Consider the following 22,592-nt stretch of genomic DNA (forward strand, 5'->3'; position numbering starts at 1 on the left):
TCTTATGAAGTACAGTTATACCTCATGTTACGTTTGCTTCATGTTACATTTTTCAGGTTGCGTCCCGTGGCAACCTGGAAGTACTGGAAAGGGTTACTTCCGGGTTTCGCTCCTCACGCATGTGCAGTAGCGCTAAATCGCGCTTTGCACATGCGTACAAGCACCAAATCATGCTGCTCACCTGCGCAGATACGGCGCTTCAGGTTGCGGGCTTTTCATGTTGCGAACGGGCCTCTGGAACGGATCCCGTTCGCAACCAGAGGTACCACTGTACTGCATTTTGATGTGTCTTCCCCCTTCCCTCCCTCCATGGGTTCCATATTTAATATGAAATTTTCTGCATCTTTTTCCTTTAGCCATCTGTTATGTATCTATTGTTGCCATAAATAATTCCACAAGTGATTACATCCCTGCCAATGATTTTAACTGTTTACAGTGGTCTTTTAAGAATTTACTCCAGTCTTTTAAAAATACATGATCTTCCAGGTTTCTGATCTTCCCCATCAGTTTCGCCGTCTCTGTGTTCACTATCAGTTTTGTCCGCCATTCTTCTCTTGTTGGTACTTCTTTCTTCCTTCCATCTCTGGGCTAGTAGCATTCTTGCTGCTGACATTGCATACATAAAAAGTCTCTTGTCCTCTTTTGGTATCTCTTCACCTATTATACCTAACACAAAAGCTTCTGGCTTTTTTGTTTTTAAACATTTTCTTTAATTCATTATATATCATTTCCCAGAAAGCTTTACCTGTGCACAAGTCCACCACATATGGTTAAAAAGTATCCTTCCCTTTGCGTTTCCAACACAGGTTCGAACTAGTTTTATACATTTTCACAATTTTACTTGGTTTTAGATACCAACCACACATCATTTACGACTTCAGTGCATTTCTAAGCCACTAATGTGTACAAAGCCAATGTCTCTTGCCTGCGTGGAGAGACGTTGTGGTGCATGAGAGGAGATACGATAGCCATCTTCAAATATCTTAAGGGCTGTCACACAGAAGATGGAGCGAGCCTGCTCTGGACCTGTAGTAAAGTTTCGAGTTACAAGAAAGGAGATTTCGACTCTGCATTAGGAAGCACTTTCTGACAGGAAGAGCTGTTCAGCAGTGGAATGGACTCCCTCAAGAAGTTGTGAACTCTCCTTTGAGGGTTTTTTTAGCAGAGGTTGGATGGCCGTCTGTCATGGATGCTTTAGTTGAGGTTTTTGAATTGTAGGGCTTGGACTAGACCCTTGGGATCCCTTCCAATTCCATGATTGTGTGTGAGAGAGAGAGCACAGAAAACTGGCTTTCTTCTGTCTGGGATGTGGCCTAGTGCTTAAAGATAAACCTATTCATCTGCTCACATCTGCTTCCAGCCCTGCCCATCATGGTTTTCCAGGAGGTGATATTCCAGTCATTTTCAAAATAATGATTGGCAAATTAACAGTGCCCTTCCTCAGTGGCAGCATTCAGAGCTGCAATGAGCTATAAATGTGGGGGGAAAAATATACATTTAAAGTTGCTTTGGGCTAGTGTGTCTAGCTCAGTATTATTCTACATGCCAAGCTCTCCAGGCAAAGCTTATTGGGCTAGTAGGTTGTTTTGGGGTTTTTTTTGAAAGAATATATGAAAGCCATATCAGTCTTTTTAAATTTCCTATAAAGCAAATCAAAACCATCTTGGACAACCTTGCCCAAGATGCTATCTTATTTCAAAAGGAAAGTTCATGTCTGCTGATTAACAAGTGATAAGCTTGGCTTACTGAACATCCTGTACTATTTTTAAGGAGTAGGGTGTCCTTTAATTAGAAAGGTACTAAGGTGGATTAAGGGATTAGCCAAGAATGACTCCTCCCATATGTCCAACGAAGTGGGTGGCTCTGTTCGGAGGCCCATTCACATGGAAATAACGCAAACAGTTATTAAAGCTATACCCAAAAACGGTTGACATGGTTCTGTAGTACTCCTCAAAAAGAGCATGTTACAGCAAAACCACACTGCTCCTCCAAGCTATGTGGACTGTGCTGCAAAACCTTTAAGAGAAATCCCTGTTAAACATGCATTAAAATTTAACTCAAATCATGGGTATCCACCCCCTTAAAGAGGTACAGATTGAAAGAAGCAGCGTTATGAGCGTAGTAGTAGCATTACCGTATTGGCCCGAATAAAAGCCGCACTCCCCCCCCCCCCCCCAATTCTGACCATCTGTGAAAAGTTAAAGTGCGGCTTATATTCACAACCTTACAAAAAAACCAGTATGCAGCCAGGAGTCCCCTTGACTTTTAAATGTGCGGCTTATATTCGGGCCAATATGGTAACTACTTCCAGTGCTTCCAAATCTTCCTCTTTATTTGGTCGGCTTGTCTTTTTTATATCAGGGATAGGGAACCAGAGGTCACCCAGATGTTGCTTACTACCATCTCTCATAATCCCTGGTCGCTGGCCATGCTGGTTGTGGCTGATGGTAGTTGGAGTCGCGCAGCCTCTTCCCATCCCCGTCTTATACAATTTCACTTCTTCCTCGTTTCTTTTCATTCTGCATTATCAAAAATGTTTCCTTCGTGGCTTGCCCTTTTCCTTTCGCACCACCAACCTGTTGTCAGTGCACAAATCTGGGTCTTGTGGCGACCAGCAACTGTCATGGCCTCAGGGGAGGGAGAGACACTGGGTGGATTTGCCAGTTGGTTTGTTCTCAACAAAACTCTGCTATTTATTTTTGCCTATTTCCCCCATGCACCTGTTGTAAACAAAATCTGCCCTTTTTCCCTTATGGGGTATCCAGGAGCCCGTATAGAGTCCTTACGTGGGTTCCCTATTGGTAGGAGAAAATAACAGAGGCTATCTAGAGAATATTGAGAAGCAAAGCAGCTAGTAAGCTTGATCTTTATTGAACTGTTGCAACAGGGTGCTCCCCTCACACGCGGGAAAGGAGGAGGACCCAGAACCAAGGTGTCCCTGCCCTTATATAGACATTTTAAATTCCCTGCCCTGGAGCTGAAGACCACCCCCCAGATACATCATACCTACATCACAGAAAAGGCGGTCTACAACAGAAATTTGAATGTTGTTGTTTTTCCTGTCTGCCAGGTTATCTGATAATGCCTTATCTGATTGCCTTTCCTGGTAGTCTGGTCATTCCTTTGAGATGGTGATTTCCCAATTCCTGAGACAATGGGAAGGTTCCCTCACCCCCTCCCTCCTTGCAGAGAAAACATTGGGTCAGTTTGGGAGTCAAAATGGTTTCAGGTCGGTCTTCCTGCGCTGATCTATGTACATGCTTGGTTGGTACATTTATGAACATTTATTATATATAAGACCTTAAATTTTATTTTACACACCACACACAAATTTGCTGTGAATTAGGCTCCAATGCTCCAAAGCGTTTCCAAACACCATTAAGTTACTGTCAGTTGCTTGATTCAGACGTCCTCCATCAAAGACATTGGTGCCTAAAAATAGGACAGTCTACTGAGCCCTCCTTCTGACACTAATCCAAGTAAATGCTAAACTATTTGCAGCTTCTGCGTGACTTTGGCTGTCCAGCTAGTTATGTATATTTGAGTATAAATTTGAGAGAGCTTTAGTTCTGGCTGAAGGGATAAAGTTGTGTCTGAACTATACCACTTCAGACTACCTTTTTACATTATTTTTTTTACTTCAGACTATAAAGGGGGAGTCCTTGAATGAAAGACTGAATACTCCAGATAAATAACATTTGCTCCTCCATGACATCCCATTTTCTGTGTTCTGGGCAGGATTTTGTGATTTTAAAAATTAGGCCCCAGTCACATGAGCTGCAAACCATAGTCTGAAATTAGTGGAGCTCAGAAGTTTACCACCACAGTGATATACACTTGCTAATCTCTACATATTGTTTTATTTTATTATTTATTGTCAACATTTATATATCACCATCCCTGCCTTGCAGGCCATTTCCACCAGGCATGAGAGGGCGGAGCCCTGACTGACTCCAGCTACGAAAGTTGTTGGGGGAGTTGTTGCTGTTTTTTTTTGTGTGTGTGTCTTCATTTTAGATCTTCTGATTGGAAATTGTTAGGTTTGGTTGTGTATTTTATGATGTTTATAACTGCTTTTGTTAGGTTGTGGTTATGTGTTTTTTCATGTTGTAAGTTGCCTTGAACTGTGGACAGGTGGCATAGAAATAAAATTATATATGCATGTACCACCCTTCATCCAAAGACCACTAGGCAATTTACAACATAGAACTTAATAAATATAATATACAGGATTTCAAGGCATAACCCAATAGCCAGACAATACGAAAAATTAAAACAGTTGTTGTATACAGTTCTCTCATTCTTTGCTCTTTTTCTGGTAAAAAAATATATGAAGTGTTGGTACTGGTATCTTGATAAAAAAAATACTGTGAGTGTTAGGACAAAATGGCTGCCACAAGGAGCAAAAAAAGGAGGTAACATTACCATACTACACATTAGTACATAATGCATAATGAAAACATCAGGAATAACTTTCTGAAAGTAAGAGCTGTTTGACAGTGGAGTGGTCTCCCTCTGGAGGTTGTGAACTCTTCTTCCTTGGAGGTTTTTAAGCAGAGGTTGGGTAGCCATCTGTCATGGATGCTTTAGCTGAGATTCCTCCATTGCAGGGGGTTGGACTAGATGACCCTCGGGGTCCCTTCCAGCTCTGAAATTCTGTGATTCTATGGTTCTATACTAAGCAACAATGTCAAAGTACAGTGGTACCTCGCGTTGCATACGCTTCAGGTTACATACACTTCAGGTTACAGACTCCACTAACCCAGAAATAGTGCTTCAGGTTAAGAACTTTGCTTCAGGATGAGAACAGAAATCATGCTCTGGCAGCAGGAGGCCCCATTAGCTAAAGTGGTGCTTCAGGTTAAGAACAGTTTCAGGTTAAGAACGGACCTCCGGAACGAATTAAGTACGTAACCCGAGGTATCACTGTATACACAGTACCGGCATCCCAGCAATAAACTCCCCTGCCCTTGTTAAATATACTTGTAACATACTACGCACTTACCTCAGATGCAACTATAAAACATAATAGACATCTAATAATATAATGCACTTCTAATTATATGTGTGATTAATTTCCCTCCTTATGTACTTGATTCTACATGCCGGAGTATGAATGACTGGCAGGCAGAGAAAGATTTCCATAGAAGTTTGGCACAGTGTTCCAATGGCGGACCACAAACCACTTAGGAATCTGAAAGAGCAGACCAGGCTGAAATCCAGTGCCCAATGGGATAAAACAATATTAATGGATAAAAGGATTGATTCTCGTTTAATGACGAATCCTATTCCCCCCTCCCTCCTTCCCTACAAATCTCTCTGGTCCATGGTTTGCTGACCCGTATCGCAGGATTCTCATGCAATCAACCAGGTTCCGCCATTTAAACTAAGCATCTCCCATCAATCGCAGGCATCTCTTGCGCTCAGAGGTCTTGAAACAACGGGCATCTTCCCATTGTCTCAATGTCGGCAAATTTTTGGGTGTTTTTTCTTTTTTAAAATGACAATTGGCTTAAGGTATTAATATAAAAAGTAGGTGGCTGCATCTAATGATTTTTTCCTCCGAGTAATCTGAACCATCTGCCTCTGGATACTAAGGAGTTCACTGCGCTAATCCAGATTATGGCTGACAAACTGTTTTCAGCGTAGAGTTTTCTGTAGCTCCGTGCCCTTCAAGATCTGTGTGCAAGGCTGTAGAAATTCCATTTGCCGAATAGTTTACTCTTTTTCCTTTCGAGGTCGCGTCTCTCTGCTCTTGGCTGGTTTTTCAAATTTTGGAAGTGAGCCGCTTTTGGGGCGAAAGGAAAGAAGAACATGGCTTTCCTAATGAAAAGCATGTTGAGCAACCAAGTGAAAAATTTGGGACTTGGTGGAGGGGGTGACGAAGCCAAGGAAGAGGCAGCCCCCACTGACCCAGCCGCAGCCGCAGGGATGACCCGGGAAGAATATGAGGAATATCAAAAGCAAGTGATAGAGGAAAAGTGAGTATAGATTCCTGTATTATCAGCTTGTAACTGATCCACTCTGTCTCAGTCTGTGAACAAGATAATAAAACCACAGGGGACGTATATGGGTAAAGTCTTTCTGCTATTTACTCTCAAGAAGTTCCTGTTGATTTTTCATGCCACCGTCTCCTTGAGAATTGCAACAGGGCATTTTAATTCCCTTCCTCCAGATTACTAAGAGAGGGGGAAAGAGAAACATCTTGAGATGTCCCATATAATGATAGCTGTATGAACAGAACCATATTTTTTTGTGGTTAGTGCGTCACAATATCCCTCAATCCACTGAAACATTTTGACCAGTTCAACAGAATGCCTCATTCGGTTGGTTAGTTTTGATTTTATTTCTGTAGACTAAATGAATGGGAGGGAAAGTTGTATTCCCCACCACCACCTAAAAATAAATGAATACATGGGGAATTAATGCTCGGTGTTATGTGAGCCTTCCTTTGAAAGTGCTATATAATGTGCTTAAAATAATCCCTGGCTTTTTCCCCCTGCGATGAGTCATTACAATTATGAAAAAAAAAAAAAAAGGAAAAAAAGGAAAGTATAGTCTGCTGTAATTTAATTCTCTTTACCTAGAGGAGAATCTACTGATTTAAAAATCACAAGCCTTTTTATTTGTCCTTCCTCTGCCCAAACTTTCAAATATACAGTACACACAAGTAACTGTTCTTACTTTTTTAAAATGAAGCTGGGTATTTTTAAAGTTGTAGAAAAGCTCTGTGAAATGTTAACACTGTCAAATATACTAGTGATATCAATAATTTGCCTGTGCGCTCATGCAAGGGAAAATGAAAGGGGTTCAGTAATAAAAGCATTAAAGCCAAGCACAATTGAAACTCCAAAAACAATTGAATTTCAAATCCCTAGTGCATCATTTCGCTAATGATCAATTACATAATGGTTGTCTAAATCCCACATCTAAGATGATTAAGGGTGAAAGGTTAATGATCTATGGAATTTAAGGCAGACCAGGTTATATTTAGAAGTTGTCATTTCTGTGAGGTGGACTTCTAAACGTATGGAATCTTAAATGCAACTTCTTTATGCTGGACAGTTCTTAGCAAAAAAAAAAGTGTACACCAGGGAGCGGTCAACCTCCTTCCCTCCTTTAACACCTGGAACAAATACAATCTTTGCGTAGGTGAAAGACGCCTTTCAATACTGCTTTTTAAGCCAAATTGCATCAAATGCTAAAAGGTGTTTCTTGGCTGAGAACAGAATTCGCACGTATTTCAGGACTGGAATGAAACTTTTTACACAGAGAAGGGGAAAAAGCTGCCACTATGAAAATGAGTGATTAAGGTCACTTCTGGATTGTCAACATTTCCAGGTGGGATTCAATGACATACCAGCAAATTCAGGTATTGAAGTTGTTTTGGAGCTCTTGCGCAACAAACCCGTCCACCATCCCCGGCAATCAGACTTTGGGGGTAAGCAAAGTGATGGGGATACTCCCAGCAAAGTGTGGGATGACACCTGCTTGGTCCAACATGGTATAACCTCCCCGCAAACAAATCGGAATGAATAAGCAGCTGACAGCATCGCCCGCAAACCTTGTGCAAGCAAATCAGGATGGGTGCTCAATAACCAGGTCATCTGGAAAAGACCCTAGCCGTCAAGAGAACTTGGTAATGGGCGCAACATTCCCCCTCCCCTTGTAATATCTCGGTTTTACAGCTGAATAGGCCGAAGTTCACAGAGGTTAAATGACTTGCCAAAGGTCACACACTGAATCAGTGGATCAGGCTGGATTAAATGCCTTGTGACCCTCTGGTTTTCCCTCTCTGGTTTTCCCTGTTTCCCTGTATTTGCGACTTCGTCAGATGCTCAGAATGCAGCAGTGCTGCCAAACTGTAAATTCTAGAAGTCTGCAAAGGACAAATGTGAGATAAAGCCCACAACCAAATAACCATGAACGTTATTCAGCCATGAAAGTGACAGCACTGGGGACAGGGAATCAAACTGATGATCTCCACCAGGCTTCCTTGGCCATCCAGATGTTTTTGGCCTACAACTCCCATGATCCCTAGCTGGCAGGACCAGTGGTCAGGGATGATGGGAATTGTAGTCTCAAAACATCTGGAGGGCCGAGGTTGAGGAAGCCTGATCTACACCATACCTTGAAAACACACAACTAATGTCTCTCTTCTTTCTCTTCTTTGCAATATTTCATATATTTCTCCTTACAAAACTTCTTGTAGTCCTACTAGCATAATTTGTTGATTACAGTTGCTCTTCAAATAGTTCATATATTTCTTCCAATCTTTTGTAAATCTCTGGTCCTGCAGGTTTCGAATCCTTCCTGTCATTTTATCCAATTCTGCGTAGTCCATTAAATTTGTCTGCCATTCTTCTTTCATCAGTATTTCCTCTTGCTTCCGTTTCTGGGCCAACAATACTCTTGCAGCTATTGTTGTGTATAAAAATAGGTCTGCATTTGTGCTTTCAGTACTTCACCTTTAAGAAACTTCCATCTATCTTGGACTCTCTTCACTTTGAGTATTTCTGACCATGGGATATCATTTGGTAATTCTTCAAGCATTTTGAAATCGGCCTTCTTAAAGTTCAGAGTGCATGTTGAACTACACTTAACCTTCCTTCACCTCTGTACAATGAAACCCAAGAGAACAATATCACTTCCTCCCAAGGTTCCCTGTACTACTTCTTCATTGATCAGCTCCTCCCTCTTAGTGAGGACCAGGTCTAAGATAGATTCCCTTGTTGCTCCTCCCACTTTCTGAGAAATGAAATAGTCAGCGAGGCAATAGAGGAATTTGTTGGACCTTACATTCTTGGCAGAGATACCCCAACAGATACAGTGGTACCTCGGGTTACATACGCTTCAGGTTACAGACTCCACTAACCCAGAAATAGTACCTTGGGTTAAGAACTTTGCTTCAGGATGGGAACAGAAATCGTGCTCCGGCGGCGCGGTGGCAGTGGGAGGCCCCATTAGCTAAAGTGGTGTTTCAGGTTAAGAACAGTTTCAGGTTAAGAACGGACCTCCGGAACGAATTAAGTACTTAACCCAAGGTACCACTGTATTGGGGTAGTTGAAGTCTCCCATGACTCTCCTTTTTGAATGTTTGGCAATCTGCTGTAGGGAAGCATCTTCTAAATATCCAGTTCGGCTTAGAGGTTTATAGCAGACACACTGCACAGTCACAGCTGTTTCTCTCTCTTACAATTTTTACCCATATACTCTCCATCTGGCTTCCACGACCCAGGTCATGGTTCTCTTCACATGTATACACACCTTTTACATATAATGCTACTACTCCTCTCTTTCTGTATGGTCTATTCCTTTTTAATAGGTTATGCCCCTCGATTTCTACATTCCAGTTATGAGTCTCCCCCACCAGGTTTCAGTAATGCCTATTAGGCCATATTTGCGAAGTAGCAGCTTCCTTCTGAACTCTCATCTTTACATATCTCTCCAGGATGATCATGCAGTATGGAGGTGTCCACTGCTACATATCCAGTAGAGGTCTTCTGCTGAAAGCCACCCCATGTGTCTTGAATGGTGATTGAGGAAGGCACCATTCCAACCTCCTCTTAAACTTTGCCTTCCTTCCACACTCACCCAAAGGCCTTCACTTCCCAGTTTCAGAAGCATGGCTTTAAGCTTCCTAGAGGCCCAAAGCAATGCACATGTCCCTCTGAACTTCCATGTTCAGAGACAGTAGGTGCTAAGGGTACCATTCTTCATCTTGCCTATCTTAGGGGCTTCCTTAAGGCCAGTGTTGGAAGCAGGATGCTGCAGTAGGTGGAACTAATGTCTGGTCCAGCACTTTAGATGCTGCCCAACTACTAGTGTGGTGTAATGGTTAAGAGCGGTAGTCTCATAATCTGGTGCAGTGTTTTTCAACCACTGTTCCGCGGCACACTAGTGTGCCGCGAGATGTTCCCTGGTGTGCCGTGGGAAAAATTGAAAAATTTGAAAGATTTAAAAATAAAGTATTTTATAATTTTTCATATTTCTGTTTACTTACTATTTCATAATAAAGTAATTATAAAATACTTTCTTTGTGTTTATTTGATTCCTATTCAAGAGAATTACTTTATATATAGTCAATATAGGCACAGAGTTAAATTTTTTAACATTTTCTCATGGTGGTGTGCCTCGTGATTTTTTTTCATGAAACAAGTGTGCATTTACCCAAAAAAGGTTGAAAAACACTGATCTGGTGAACCGGGTTCGCTTCCCCGCTCCTCCACATGCAGCTGCTGGGTGACCTTGGGCTAGTCACACTTCTCTGAAGTCTCTCAGCCTCACTCACCTCACAGAGTGTTTGTTGTGGGGGAGGAAGGGAAAGGAGATTGTTAGCCACTTTGAGACACCTTAGGGTAGTGATAAAGCGGGATATCAAATCCAAACTCTTCTTCTTCTACTACTAGTATAGCTGATGTATGTTCATTTCACTGAATGAAATGGAATGCTGAAGGGAGCTATTGCCTTCATGCTCTGCTCTGCTTCTGGACTTCCCAGACACATCTAGCTGGCCACTGTGAGAACATGATACCCCTGGTCAGACCTGGAAGGGCCCCACTTATGTTCTTGCTTATTTATTTATACAACTTATATGCAATAGTCTCAAAATCGCAGTACAGTGGTACCTCAGGTTAAGAACTTAATTATTTCTGGAGGTCTGTTCTTAACCTGAAACTGTTCTTAATCTGAGGTACCACTTTAGCTAATGGGGCCTCCCGCCGCCGCCGCACCACTGCTGTGCGATTTCTGTTCTCATCCTGAGGCAAAGTTATTAACCCGAAGTACTATTTCTGGGTTAGCGGAGTCTGTAACCTGAAGTGTCTGTAACCTGAAGCGTCTGTAATCTGAGGTACCACTGTACAAAAAAGAATAGGGACCCCTGACCATTAGGTCCAGTCGTGGCCGACTCTGGGGTTGCGGCGCTCATCTCGCTTTATTGGCCGAGGGAGCCGGCGTACAGCTTCCGGGTCATGTGGCCAGCATGACTAAGCCGCTTCTGGCAAACCAGAGCAGCGCACGGAAACGCCGTTTACCTTCCCACCGGAGCGGTACCTATTTATCTACTTGCGCTTGACGTGTTTTTGAACTGCTAGGTTGGCAGGAGCAGGGACCGAGCAACGGGAGCTCACCCCGTCGTGGGGATTCGAACCGCTGACCTTCTGATCGGCAAGTCCTAGGCTCTGTGGTTTAACCCACAGCGCCACCCGCGTCCCACAAAAAAGAATAAAAATCAGTTAAAACTATGAAATCAAGCTTCAGTTAAAATGCCTGCTGGGATGTCTGTGTATGTGTTTTGGAATGTCAGTCAGGAGGGTGGTGGCCTGTCGGACCTCCTCTGGATAGGAGGAGGTCTACAAAACTGGGCTCCCAGTACTAAACACATGGCTCATGGTGGATCCAAGCCATGAGAGACCAGTAACAATGGCTCTTCCACAGACCAGGTCTGAGATACCTCAGTTGGCCTGAGACTCATAATCTCAGGGTTGTGGGTTCGAGCCCTGACTCGGGCAAAAGATTCCTGCATCGCAGGGGGGTTGGACTAGATGACCCTCATGTTTCCAACTCTATGATTCCATGATCTCAGTAACTGAGCCGGGATATATGGAATTAGGCAGTCCTTGAGGGATCCTGGGCCTAAATGGTTAAGGCTAGAAATGGGTTAGTGTATAATGCAGCCTGAGACTAAGGAGGGGGACTCATTGTTGAGAGCTGGTTCTGGGAGCAAAGTACAGTTCGAAATATTCTTTGGGATTTGGGGGGATGTGCTTTAAGTGCATGGTGTGTATGTAACCATTTCCTTCATGATGTTATTAGAATATTGTGCTTGTGTGGTTTTCCGCAATGTCTTCTTCTGTGGTGCAGCCTTCCTTGCCAATTTCATAGCCATCCATGATGACAAAACCTCCCATTTCTGTTCCCAGGATGGAAAGAGATGCAGCCTTTGCAACAAAAAAGGCCGAGAGAGCCGTCCTGAGGGTCCATTTGCGAGAGAAGTACAGACTCCCAAAGGTAAGATCAGATGTGTTTGGGGTTTGGTTTTTTTGTTTGGCTTTTTTAAAAGCAAACTTTTCTTTTAATGTTTTCCCTCTGCCCTCTGACTCAGTAGCCCAGGACCTGGCAAACTAAGGTCTGCGGGCCGGATCAGGCCCAACTGCCCTCTGGATCCGGCCTGCAGACGGCCCTGGAATCGCTGCTTGGATCGGCATGATTGTTCAGGCTGCACCATATTTTTTTGCAATTTTTTGGGGGGCGCCATTTTTTTGCCACCCCCTTCCCTCCTTCACACACACAGCGGCAACACCTCCTCCCTCCCTCTTCTTGGCTTCTCCCCGCCCTCCGGGGGAAGGGAGCTGGGCTTTGATCGGTGCCAGCCAATCCGAAGCCTCGCCACCCTCACGCTGAGGTGCAGCCCAGACTCGCCACCCGCCTGCCAGCCTCTCCGTCCATGGCCTCTCTGTGGGCATTGTGACAGGCACGTTGCAGGGCTTCGGCTGGAGCTTGGTGCGCCTGCTGGCCCCACGCCTGGCACCTGGGAAACCTGGCCAGAAAAGGAGAGGTGCCTCTACCACCGCCGGCTCCCAACCACAGGCAGAGCGGAGGAAGGAAAGCAGGGGGAGGGGAGAGGCTGGGGTGAGAGAAGCCCCCCTCTGTTGTGCGCACATGCAGTCTGGCCCGCCACAAGGTCTGAGGGATGGTGAACCGGCCCCCTCCCTAAAAAGTTGGCTGACCCCTGCAGTAGCCCATCATTTTTAAACAAAATGTAAAATGTCCCATGTTGGGGTTGCAATCAGTACAAGAGGGAACAACATAGATTGTTTAAATATTAACCTAAAGATATATATGTGTGTGTGTTCTTGCCTACTTATCTGTGTGGAGAGAGAGAAAATATAAACATATACATATAATGATACAGATACATATATACCTTTAGAAGACATCTGAAGGCAGCCCTGTTTAGGGAAGTTTTTAATGTGTGACATTTTAATGTATTTTTTATCTTTTTTGGAAGCCACCCAGAGTGGCTGGGGAAACAAATAAGATGGGCGGGGTACAAATAATAACTTATTATTATTATTATTATTATTATTATTATTATTATTATTTGTGTGTGTGTGTGTATTATTATGCACACACATATGTGGAAAAGTACGGTAGAATTGTTGTCCTCTCCAACCTGATTTACCAGAAACCCCCTGACTGTTTTCAGCAACAGGTTGAATATTTCTTTTTTGGTGTCCCTGCTCCTGTGCATTAAACAACACCTTGGGATATATAAATGAAGTGTGTGGCACCTTTTAGGGAGAGAGGGCTAGCTTTCAGAGGGCAGTCCTCTGTTCAAAGATGGAGGGCTGCTCAGTCCAGGCCTGGTTTAAAGATAAAGAACCATTATTCAGGCAGAGCAGGTGAGGCCCCTAAATTGCCCACCAGCAGTGAGCACCCTGGCAGCATGTTGTACAGGCACACAGATCACACACTGACTGTATTTCCCACCTGTCTTTTCCACTATAGTACTATTTAAATTATTCTCAATTTGCATGTGTATACATTTAAAGATGCCTCTGCGAATTGAATGCGAATTCCCTGCCCCACTTTTGTCCTCTTTATTGCCATGAGATCTTCAGTGCTGCTGATGCCTTGGGGGTAAAGGGAGGCAAGAGCAGCTGCAAGTAGCCTTCCACTTGCCTTACCCCCCCTTTCTCTCCCCCCAAATCCACAGTATATCCAACCTTTCGTTAAAATGCAGCATATCAAAGAAAACAGACCAAACCCATAAAAACCACACCTGAAAAACAGCAACAATTCGGCAGCAGAAACACCAGTCTCCTCCAGAGGCCCCTAGGAAAAGAAAGGCTGTTATTGGGGCCAGGGGCAGGGGGGTCACAACACAACTGTCTCCAGTGGAAGGGAGTTCCACAGCCAGGGTGCCATAACAGAGATGAACACTCCCCTGAGCCAAGTCTAACACAGATCTAATGTTCTGCCACCCACTAACATACAAATGGGAATGTCTTAAAAGGTGTGTATCTGAACATTAGTGGAAGCAGGTGAGGTGAATGGCAAAGCTACCTGGGGAGCCTAATGCCTTTTCAACGGGAAGTTTAAAGCTTTATATAAGTCTGAAGTGTTTTTCATCACCAGGCCAGAACATTGCGTGACTACAGTCTGCAATTGAATGACATGATGGCTAAATCTTGGTTATTAGGTTTTAACAGCTGGACTTAGTTTCTAAGTATAGAGAGAGAGAGGCTGTGTGACTTTCTATCTGTATTTTGTTTACTGTTCAGCAGTATAAAGCTACAAGAAAAATCCTGTGTTAGTAGTTCAGCTCACATTCTGAGAGTACAGTATTGTTACACATGCTCCAATTCAAGCAGTGAGATTTGACGGGTTCCAGTTCTTACTCTAAGGTTTCTCTTGCTACATAAGGAGCCTACAAGCTTGAAATTTGAAGTTTGAATCCTAGAGTTGGAAGGGACCACAAGGGTCATCTAGTCCAACCCCTGCAATGCGGGAATCTTTGACCTGATTTGGGACTCAAATGCATTACCCTGAGATTACGAGTCTCATGCTTGACATAAATGTATTGCAATAAAAGCCATGCACTAATAAACAAAACAGGCCCCATAAAACAGCAGCAAAACTTCAGCAGCTAAAACTTACCACTGATAGACAGAAAAATAACCAGAATCCATCAAATGCCTGGGGAGAAGAGAGTTTTTCAAGTGTTGCGAAAATGATGTTAATGATGGTGCCAGGCAGACCTTGCTGGGAAGAGCATTCAACAGGTGGGGAGCCACAACCGAAAAGGCCCTCACCTTGTCACCATCCTTCAAACTTCCTGGTGGGGAGGGCACCCAGAGGATAACCTGAGAGGAAGAGCAAAGGGTCTGGATGGGTTCGTATTGGGGAAAGTGGGGTGAGCAAAAAGCAGAAGCAGAAGCACAACATTTTGTTGTTGTTGTTGTTTAGTCGTTTAGTCGTTTCCGACCCTTCGTGACCCCATGGACCAGAGCACGCCAGGCACTCCTGTCTTCCACTGCCTCCTGCAGTTTGGTCAAACTCATGCTGGTAGCTTCAAGAACACTGTCCAACCATCTCGTCCTCTGTCGTCCCCTTCTCCTTGTGCCCTCCATCTTTCCCAACATCAGAGTCTTTTCCAGGGAGTCTTCTCTTCTCATGAGGTGGCCAAAGTACTGGAGCCTCAGCTTCACGATCTGTCCTTCCAGTGAGCACTCAGGGCTGATTTCCTTAAGAATGAAAAAGTTTGATCTTCTTGCAGTCCATGGAACTCTCAAGAGTCTCCTCCAGCATTGATGCTTCAAAAGCATCAATTCTTCGGCGATCAGCCTTCTTTATGGTCCAGCTCTCACTTCCATATACAGTATAGATAGATGATGATAGATAGATGATGATAGATAGATAGATAGATAGATAGATAGATAGATAGATAGAGGGGGGAATCTAAGTGGGAAACTGCCAAATACAGCCTAGAGAGAACTAAGGCAGAAAGCAGACAGACTGTTGAGAGGGAGTATGAAAGAACTGAAAACCAAGTGTGCATACAACTGGGGCTGATGAACGTTGTAGGCCAAAACATCTGGAGAGATTCTAGCTTGGCAAAGGTAGATTTAGCCTCATATGTATTTTGGACTTGAGCAAATGGAACATCATAATTTTGTCTTTATGATCAGTTTACTAACTGATATAAATAGTGGAAGGAACCCTTGGGCATCCTGGACATTTTAAGGTAGGGATGGCGAACCCCTGGCTCCCCAGATGCTGAACTCCAATTGCCATCAGCCCTGCATGGCAAATGATGAGGGAGGATGGAATTTGTAGCAGTCCATCAACATCTGGAAAGCCACATGTTCCCCACCCCGATTTAAGGCGTTGCCAAAAGAGGGAATTGATTTACCTGGGGCAAGAAAACTGGGGCTGTCCTTAGGTGAAGGAAATGGAAAAGTAAACGCTTCATGTATAAAACATGGCATTCTTCAAAGGTTTAAAATGCTCTGTTCCTCAAACCACTCAGCCAAATGAATGTGGTGCACTTTGAAATTCCCTTTCCCGTTGTAATGCTCCCGTTTAATCCAGTGGTAATGCAAGCAAAATTCAGAGCCATTTGAATCAGGGAGACGGATACATTAGTTTAATTGGGGATTAAACCAAATTCATCTTCCTACTTCTGACCGCAGTGAACGTGCATATCCACACTGCAAGCTCAAACTGGCTTAGGGAACTGTGGGAATTATACTTCTCTGAGGGGCAAGAGGAATCTGGATCAGAAATTGCTCAGCACTTCGCGGGGCTACATTTCCCTGACTTTAGTCTACATTGCTTTGGGGGGGGGGTCTAGTAGACCCAATTTGAGTCGCACAACTCAAATTGATTAATTTTTTTGTTGGATATATTTCAGCAACCCTAAATTTTGAGAGTCAGTAGCACAGATGTTGTAAACAATCTCATTAAAGAAGATAATGGTAGTTACTCAGAGCTTGTTGGGGGTTGTGGAGGGGTCCCCATAACAATTCAAGCTTCAGGGGCCCCCAAAATGGATGTCCGCCACTGCTAAGACCCCATGGTGATTTTGTTTATCACTTGTATCACTCTGCGCACCTGATAGGCATCAAAGGGGTTGGTCTTCCAGATATGTAGACCAAAAAGAGCAGATCCCCATTTGTCATGTGTTTGTGGCATTGATAGAGTGCCACAAGAAACGAACACAGATAATAATAATAAAATTTTATTTATATCCCTTCCTCCCCAGCCGAAGCCAGGCTCAGAGCGGAGAACAACAGTAAAATGATACAACATTCTAAAATCATTTCATTATAAAATCAGTTCAAATCAGATTAATGGCAACCATTGGGCTAGAGTTCTGTGAGGATTGGCAAAGGAGGGGGTTAGGCTGTGCCCCGGCCAAAGGCCAGGTGGAACAACTCTGTCTTGCAGGCCCTGCGGAAAGATGTCAAGTCCCGCAGGGCCCTAGTCTCTTGTGACAGAGTGTTCCACCAGATTGGAGCCACAGCTGAAAAAGCCCTGGCTCTGGTTGAGGCCAGCCTAACCCCTCTGTGGCCTGGGACCTCCAAGATAAGCCCAACCATCGCTGCCACCAAAACTAAAAGAAGCCTCTCCAGACATCTTGTTTATTATGCATTCATGATTGCTTGTGCCCATGATGGTATTGGGGCAGTTACATGTGATCCCATTTTTATTTTATTTTTTGTATATAATTTGTATTAGTTTTCTTTTCTAACAACAAATATCAAAATCATTTCCAAACATAAATTCTACATCGCCCCCCCTCCCGTTGACATCCTTCAGCTACCCCTCTGGTTTGTTACATCAAATGATACAATCTGCTATTCCTTATGTGTCAAAATGTTATTACAATGTTATTCTTCATTCATTTTGTTAAATAAAGTTGTGAATGTTTATTCAAATCCTGTGACCGAGTCCATTTCTTTCAGTTGTTTCTGCAGATAGTTTATGAAAGGTTCCCATTCTTTTTTAAAATCACTATTGTCTTTTTCATGTAGCTTATCCGTTAGCTTTGCTAATTCTGCATAGTTGTTCGATTTTTCCTGCCATTGTGCTTTCGAAAGTATTTCTCCAGTCTTCCAGTTTCGTGCTATTAGGATTCTTGCTGCTGTTGCTGCGTACATGAATATTTTCCATTTCTCTTTCAGCATCCTTGATCAGAAATACCTATTAAAAATGCTTCTGATTTTTTTAACAAACGTCATTTTGAACATTTTTTTCAGTTTGTTATTGTCAGGGAACTGCCATCAGAGCCAGAGGGAGAGGGAGGGCTCCAGAGGGGTTCCGGAGAGCATCCTGGGAGGGAGAGAAGCAGCCCATCTTCTGGGGAAGGAATTCAGCGTAGCACCAGTGGAGAAGGGGGGCAGATGGGGGAATCGGCGAGGTGGCTCCATGACTCCTCGCCGGAGACCAGTGGGGAGAGCACGGGTCCTCCGCTGCCCACACCCTCCCTGCGCAGAAGGCTTCCGCGCAGGGAGAGTAGGCGGCGACTAGGCGTCAAAGAGCTTCTTTGCTGGAAGAAGTTCAAGAAACGCCCAGTGACGGATTCTGCCAGTGATTGAGACAGCCACAGGTGAGTGGCTGTCCGGACAGAAAGGGTTCACCCAGGTAACCCAGCCAGGTGTGGCGTCGATTTACGCACGAGCAACCCCTAGAACCATTACAGTTATATATCATCTCCCGTTTTTTTTATGATACTACATTCCCACCACATATGATAAAAGGTACCCTCCTTATTTTTACATCTCCAACAGTTATTTGATTCTGTTCTATACATTTTGGCCAGCTTAATCGGTGTTATATGCCATCTATACATCATTTTCATGTAATTCTCTATCAATAAAATACAGTCTGTGAATTTCATATTTACTTTCCAAAGTTTTTCTCATTCTTCAAATTGTATATTATGCCCACATCTTGTGCCCACTTAATCATTACTGACTTCTTCCTCCTTAGTTTCCCATTCCAATAACAAACTTTACGCTTTCTTAAGTAATGTGAAATTGTCATCTATTATCTCTCTTTGGAATCTAGAAATTGTATAACCAAATCCTTTCTTATTATCTTCCTTAAAGATTTCATTTATCTATGTTGCAGCCAGCTTTGAAGGTATTCCTTCAACTCCTCATAAATCCTTTAATTTTAGCTTTCCTTCCTGTTCAATTAATAGATCTCTATATGTTGGCCATATTTCTTTCTTTGTTGTAATGATAGTGCTTCAATAGGTGATAACCACCATGGAGTTTTTTCTTCCAATAAGTCTTTATATTTTCCCCAAACTTTTATTAAAGATTTTCTTATTATATGATTGTGAAATCCTTTATGTACTTTGGTTTTTCCATACCACAAATATAGATGCCTGCCAAATCTGTTATCATGTCCCTCCAGTTCTATTGCCGCCTCTTTCTCCAATTTGATCCAATCCAGAATCCAAGTAAGGCAAGCTGCTTCATAATAAATAAATTCTGAAATCTTTCCTTTACATCTGTAAGTATTTTATGTTTTATTCTCGGTCTTTTCCCCCTCCAGATAAATTTTGAAATATCTTTCTGCCATTTTTTGAAGCAGATGCTATTACTTTTTGTCGGTATTGTTTGAAAGAGGAACAACATTTTTTGCAATGTATTCATTTTAATTGCTGCAATTCTTCCTAAAAAAGAGTCATCCTACTCCAAATTTCTAGATTCCTTTTCATTTCATTCCACATTTTTTCATACTTTTCTTTATATATATTGAGATTCCTGTTTGTTAACCATTTTCCTAAATACTTTACTTGTTTATGGCTTTCTAAATACAAACTCTGGGAGAGTTCCATCTTTTCTGATTCTCTAAGATTTTTGACTAATAATTTAGTTTTGTTTTTATTCAATTTAAACCCTGCCATTTGTCCATACTTTTGGGTTTTTTTCTATCACTTCAGGGAGAGGGTGGCGCTGTGGGTTAAACCACAGAGCCTAGGACTTGCCGATCAGAAGGTCGTGGTTCGAATCCCTGCGACAGGGTGAGCTCCCATTGCTCAGTCCCTGTTCCTGCCAACTTAGCAATTTGAAAGCACGTCACGTCAAAGTGCAAGTAGATAAATAGGTACTGCTCTGGCAGGAAGGTAAACGGCGTTTCCGGGTGCTGCTCTGTTTCGCCAGAAACAGCTAAGTCATGCTGGCCACATGACCCAGAAGCTGTACGCCGGCTCCCTCGGCCAATAAAGCCAGATGAGCAATAAAGCCAGAGTCGGTCACGACTGGACCTAATGGTCAGGGGTCCCTTTACCTTTACCTTTACAGTGGTACCTCGGGTTACATACGCTTCAGGTTATAGACTCCGCGAACCCAGAAATAGTACTTTGGATTAAGAACTTTGCTTCAGGATGAGAACAGAAATCGTGCTCCGGCAGCGCAGCAGCAGCGGGAGGCCCCATTAGCTAAAGTGATGCTTCAGGTTAAGAACAGTTTCAGGTTAAGAATGGACCTCTAGAACAAATTAAGTACTTAACCCGAGGTACCACTGTACTGTAATTACCAAATCATCTACAGATGATTTGCCTATGCCAGTTTTAATATTATTTGTGCCTGAAAACTTTCAGGGCAGTCATACTGCTTAGTTTCCAATCAGTACATGTCCTGCGACTTCTTGCTGAAACCCTGTAACATGTCATAGCACCAATGTTCTGGTTCCAGATTATAACGCTGAACCCTTGTCAGTCTATTCCCCCTTGTTTCCTGCCTTAGTGACCAACTGCATCAAGCCAAAATCCAATTCAAGATGCACTTGTCCAAATAATCAACGAAACAAGCTTTTACACTGTCAGGATAACAGTGTTAAGTGTTGGTACTGATATTTTTCCTGCACATGTTTTGGTTTTTAAAAATAATAATAATTGAATTAAGTATTTATCTGAAGCGATGGCCCAATTAAGTGCTCGGAAGTTTTCTCTGCAGCCTTTTGGTTTCTGTATAAATTAAGCTTTGGTAATGACATTAACAATCCACAGGGAATCTGACACATTCAGAAATGTCCTCAGGTAACCAATTATTGAATCCTTGGGGTCCTTCATTCATAATTGCTTTGGGTTACAATCACCGAGGCTATGGAACAGCAGGGGGAAAGCGTTAAACTTGGGCCCATGCGCAGGCACCTTGTTAAGACGCAACTTAAAGAAAAGTTAAGAAAAAAATCTTCGCAGGAGCTGTCAGGTCTCGTAATGTTCACTTTGCCAGACCTTGGGGGTTGGGAACCATTTTTCTCAGGGCGCATGGAGGCAAAGAAGTCTTTTGGGATCCGACTTCCACTGCAAATCATGCTCTATAGGCTAAAATAAAGTAACGGACAAGTAGGACACAAAACATGAGCGGTACAAAACATGACTTGGGTTAGGTTCTTCAAACCCACCGACACAATGTATTCTGCTTTTACCCAAATGTGGATGTGCTTGATGAGGGCAAAGGACAAGCTTACAGATTGTGTGGTGATGTGCCCCCCCATTTTTCAATACACCCCCCTGCCTGTAAGAAGGGATGGACACATTTGTCAATGTTGGTTTCTCTCGGTTTCTTGTTTTTTCCAATCTGAAGATCAAGTTTGCATCCGTTTCCCTTAATAGAATGCATCACTGCATATTGTTGTATGCACTGTAATGCACACCTACCCCTCGTGTACGTGCATTTGTACCAACAAACAGAATTTGACGAAGGGCAGATTTTGAACTATGGCTGCATTTTGGCTGCGTACTGTTTGAAGAAGGGCAAATTACATTAAAAGGTGAAATGAACTGAATCTCTCCAGGATCGCCACCTGTAATCTTGATTTGTTCAACACAACCACCCTAAAGCCTGCTGCTTTTTAAAAGCATCTCCTCCCACTTTCCCTTGTTGCCTCTGATCCTATGGGAGCCCCTACAGCTTGTCCCCTCTCTTTTCCTTCAAATGCGTTCTTTGAAGCCACATTCTTCATGTGGCCGCTGGGTCAGCATCATTAGGATACAGCTTAGCAGTGGCAGGACTGCAGATTTACTGTACAGCAGGGCAAGGTGGTGTGGGCTGGATTCAAACTGGTTTATTTCCCGTCATAGAGTCCCATCAGGAGAAAATGGCTGAAGCAATTGGTATTAAGGAGAAAATATATGTATCGGGGTGCATACTGATATACCTATGTCATAGAATAGACCCCAAGGAACATCTAGTCAAAGTCCTGCAACGCAAGAATCTCTAACCTCTCCTGGTATGTCCCACGGAGGACCTTATGGTCTTCAAATAAAAACATATTGAAGATCCTAGGCCACAGGGAGGTTAGGCTGGCCCAGTGGCGTAGCGTGGGTTGTCAGCACCCGGGGCAAGGCAAGTAATTTGCACCCCCTAACCCTAACCCCCAGATGTTGCGCCCGGTGTGGCCGGGCCCCCCTGCACCCCCCACGCTATGCCACTGGGCTGGCCTCAACCAGAACCAGGGCTTTTTCAGCCGTGGCCCCGATCTGGTGGAACACTCTGTCACAAGAGACTAGGGCCCTGCGGGACTTGACATCTTCCCACAGAGCTGTTCCACCAGGCCTGACCCCCTTTCTCCTCCTGTATTCTTCACAGAACCCTAGCCCAATGGTTGCCATTAATTTGATTCTGAATTGATTTTAGAATGTATTTCAATTAATTGACTGTGATTTTATGTAAACTGTGCTGTTTTTACTGTTGTTAGCCGCTCTGAGCCTGGCTTTGGCTGGGGAGGGCAGGATATAAATAAAATTATATTATTATTATTAAAGCACTCAGGACAGATCAATTAGCAGGGAGCTTCAGAGCATAGGTGGAAGACTGAATCATGGAAAACGTGGAACCAACATTACATGGCACTTCTACAAGTGCAAGTTCCATAGACTGAAGGGGCCATGGAGCATATCCTTCAGGTAAATTGGTCCCAAGTTATAAAGGGACACTTTCAACGGAGCCCAGTAACAAAATCAGCAGTGTGAGGATCAAATCCAGATATTTTCTTCTTCCTCTTTGACCCTCCTGCCACACTTCATGCAGGCTGCCGGATTCATTCATTCTCTCCTCCTCCAC

The 22,592-nt window shown here is 43.4% G+C and overlaps 1 protein-coding gene across 2 annotated transcripts in view; it reads left to right on the plus strand.

Moving 5' to 3' along the window:
- Window positions 1–5,019: 5,019 nt before the first annotated feature.
- CPLX4 (complexin 4) overlaps window positions 5,020–22,592 on the plus strand; it is a 29,714-nt gene continuing 12,141 nt past the window's right edge. Inside the window, exons 1-2 of one of the 2 annotated variants that reach the window (XM_083702975.1) lie at window positions 5,020–5,981; window positions 11,925–12,012. In XM_083702975.1, the coding sequence (XP_083559101.1) occupies window positions 5,815–5,981; window positions 11,925–12,012 (255 nt within the window). In that variant the 5' untranslated portion in view covers window positions 5,020–5,814. The remainder of the gene's footprint in view (window positions 5,982–11,924; window positions 12,013–22,592) is intronic. The other variant, XM_083702976.1, reaches the window with a different exon arrangement.

The sequence above is a fragment of the Podarcis gaigeae genome (genome assembly GCF_964106915.1).
Source record: "Podarcis gaigeae genome assembly, chromosome: 11".
NCBI classification, from domain to species: domain Eukaryota; kingdom Metazoa; phylum Chordata; class Lepidosauria; order Squamata; family Lacertidae; genus Podarcis; species Podarcis gaigeae.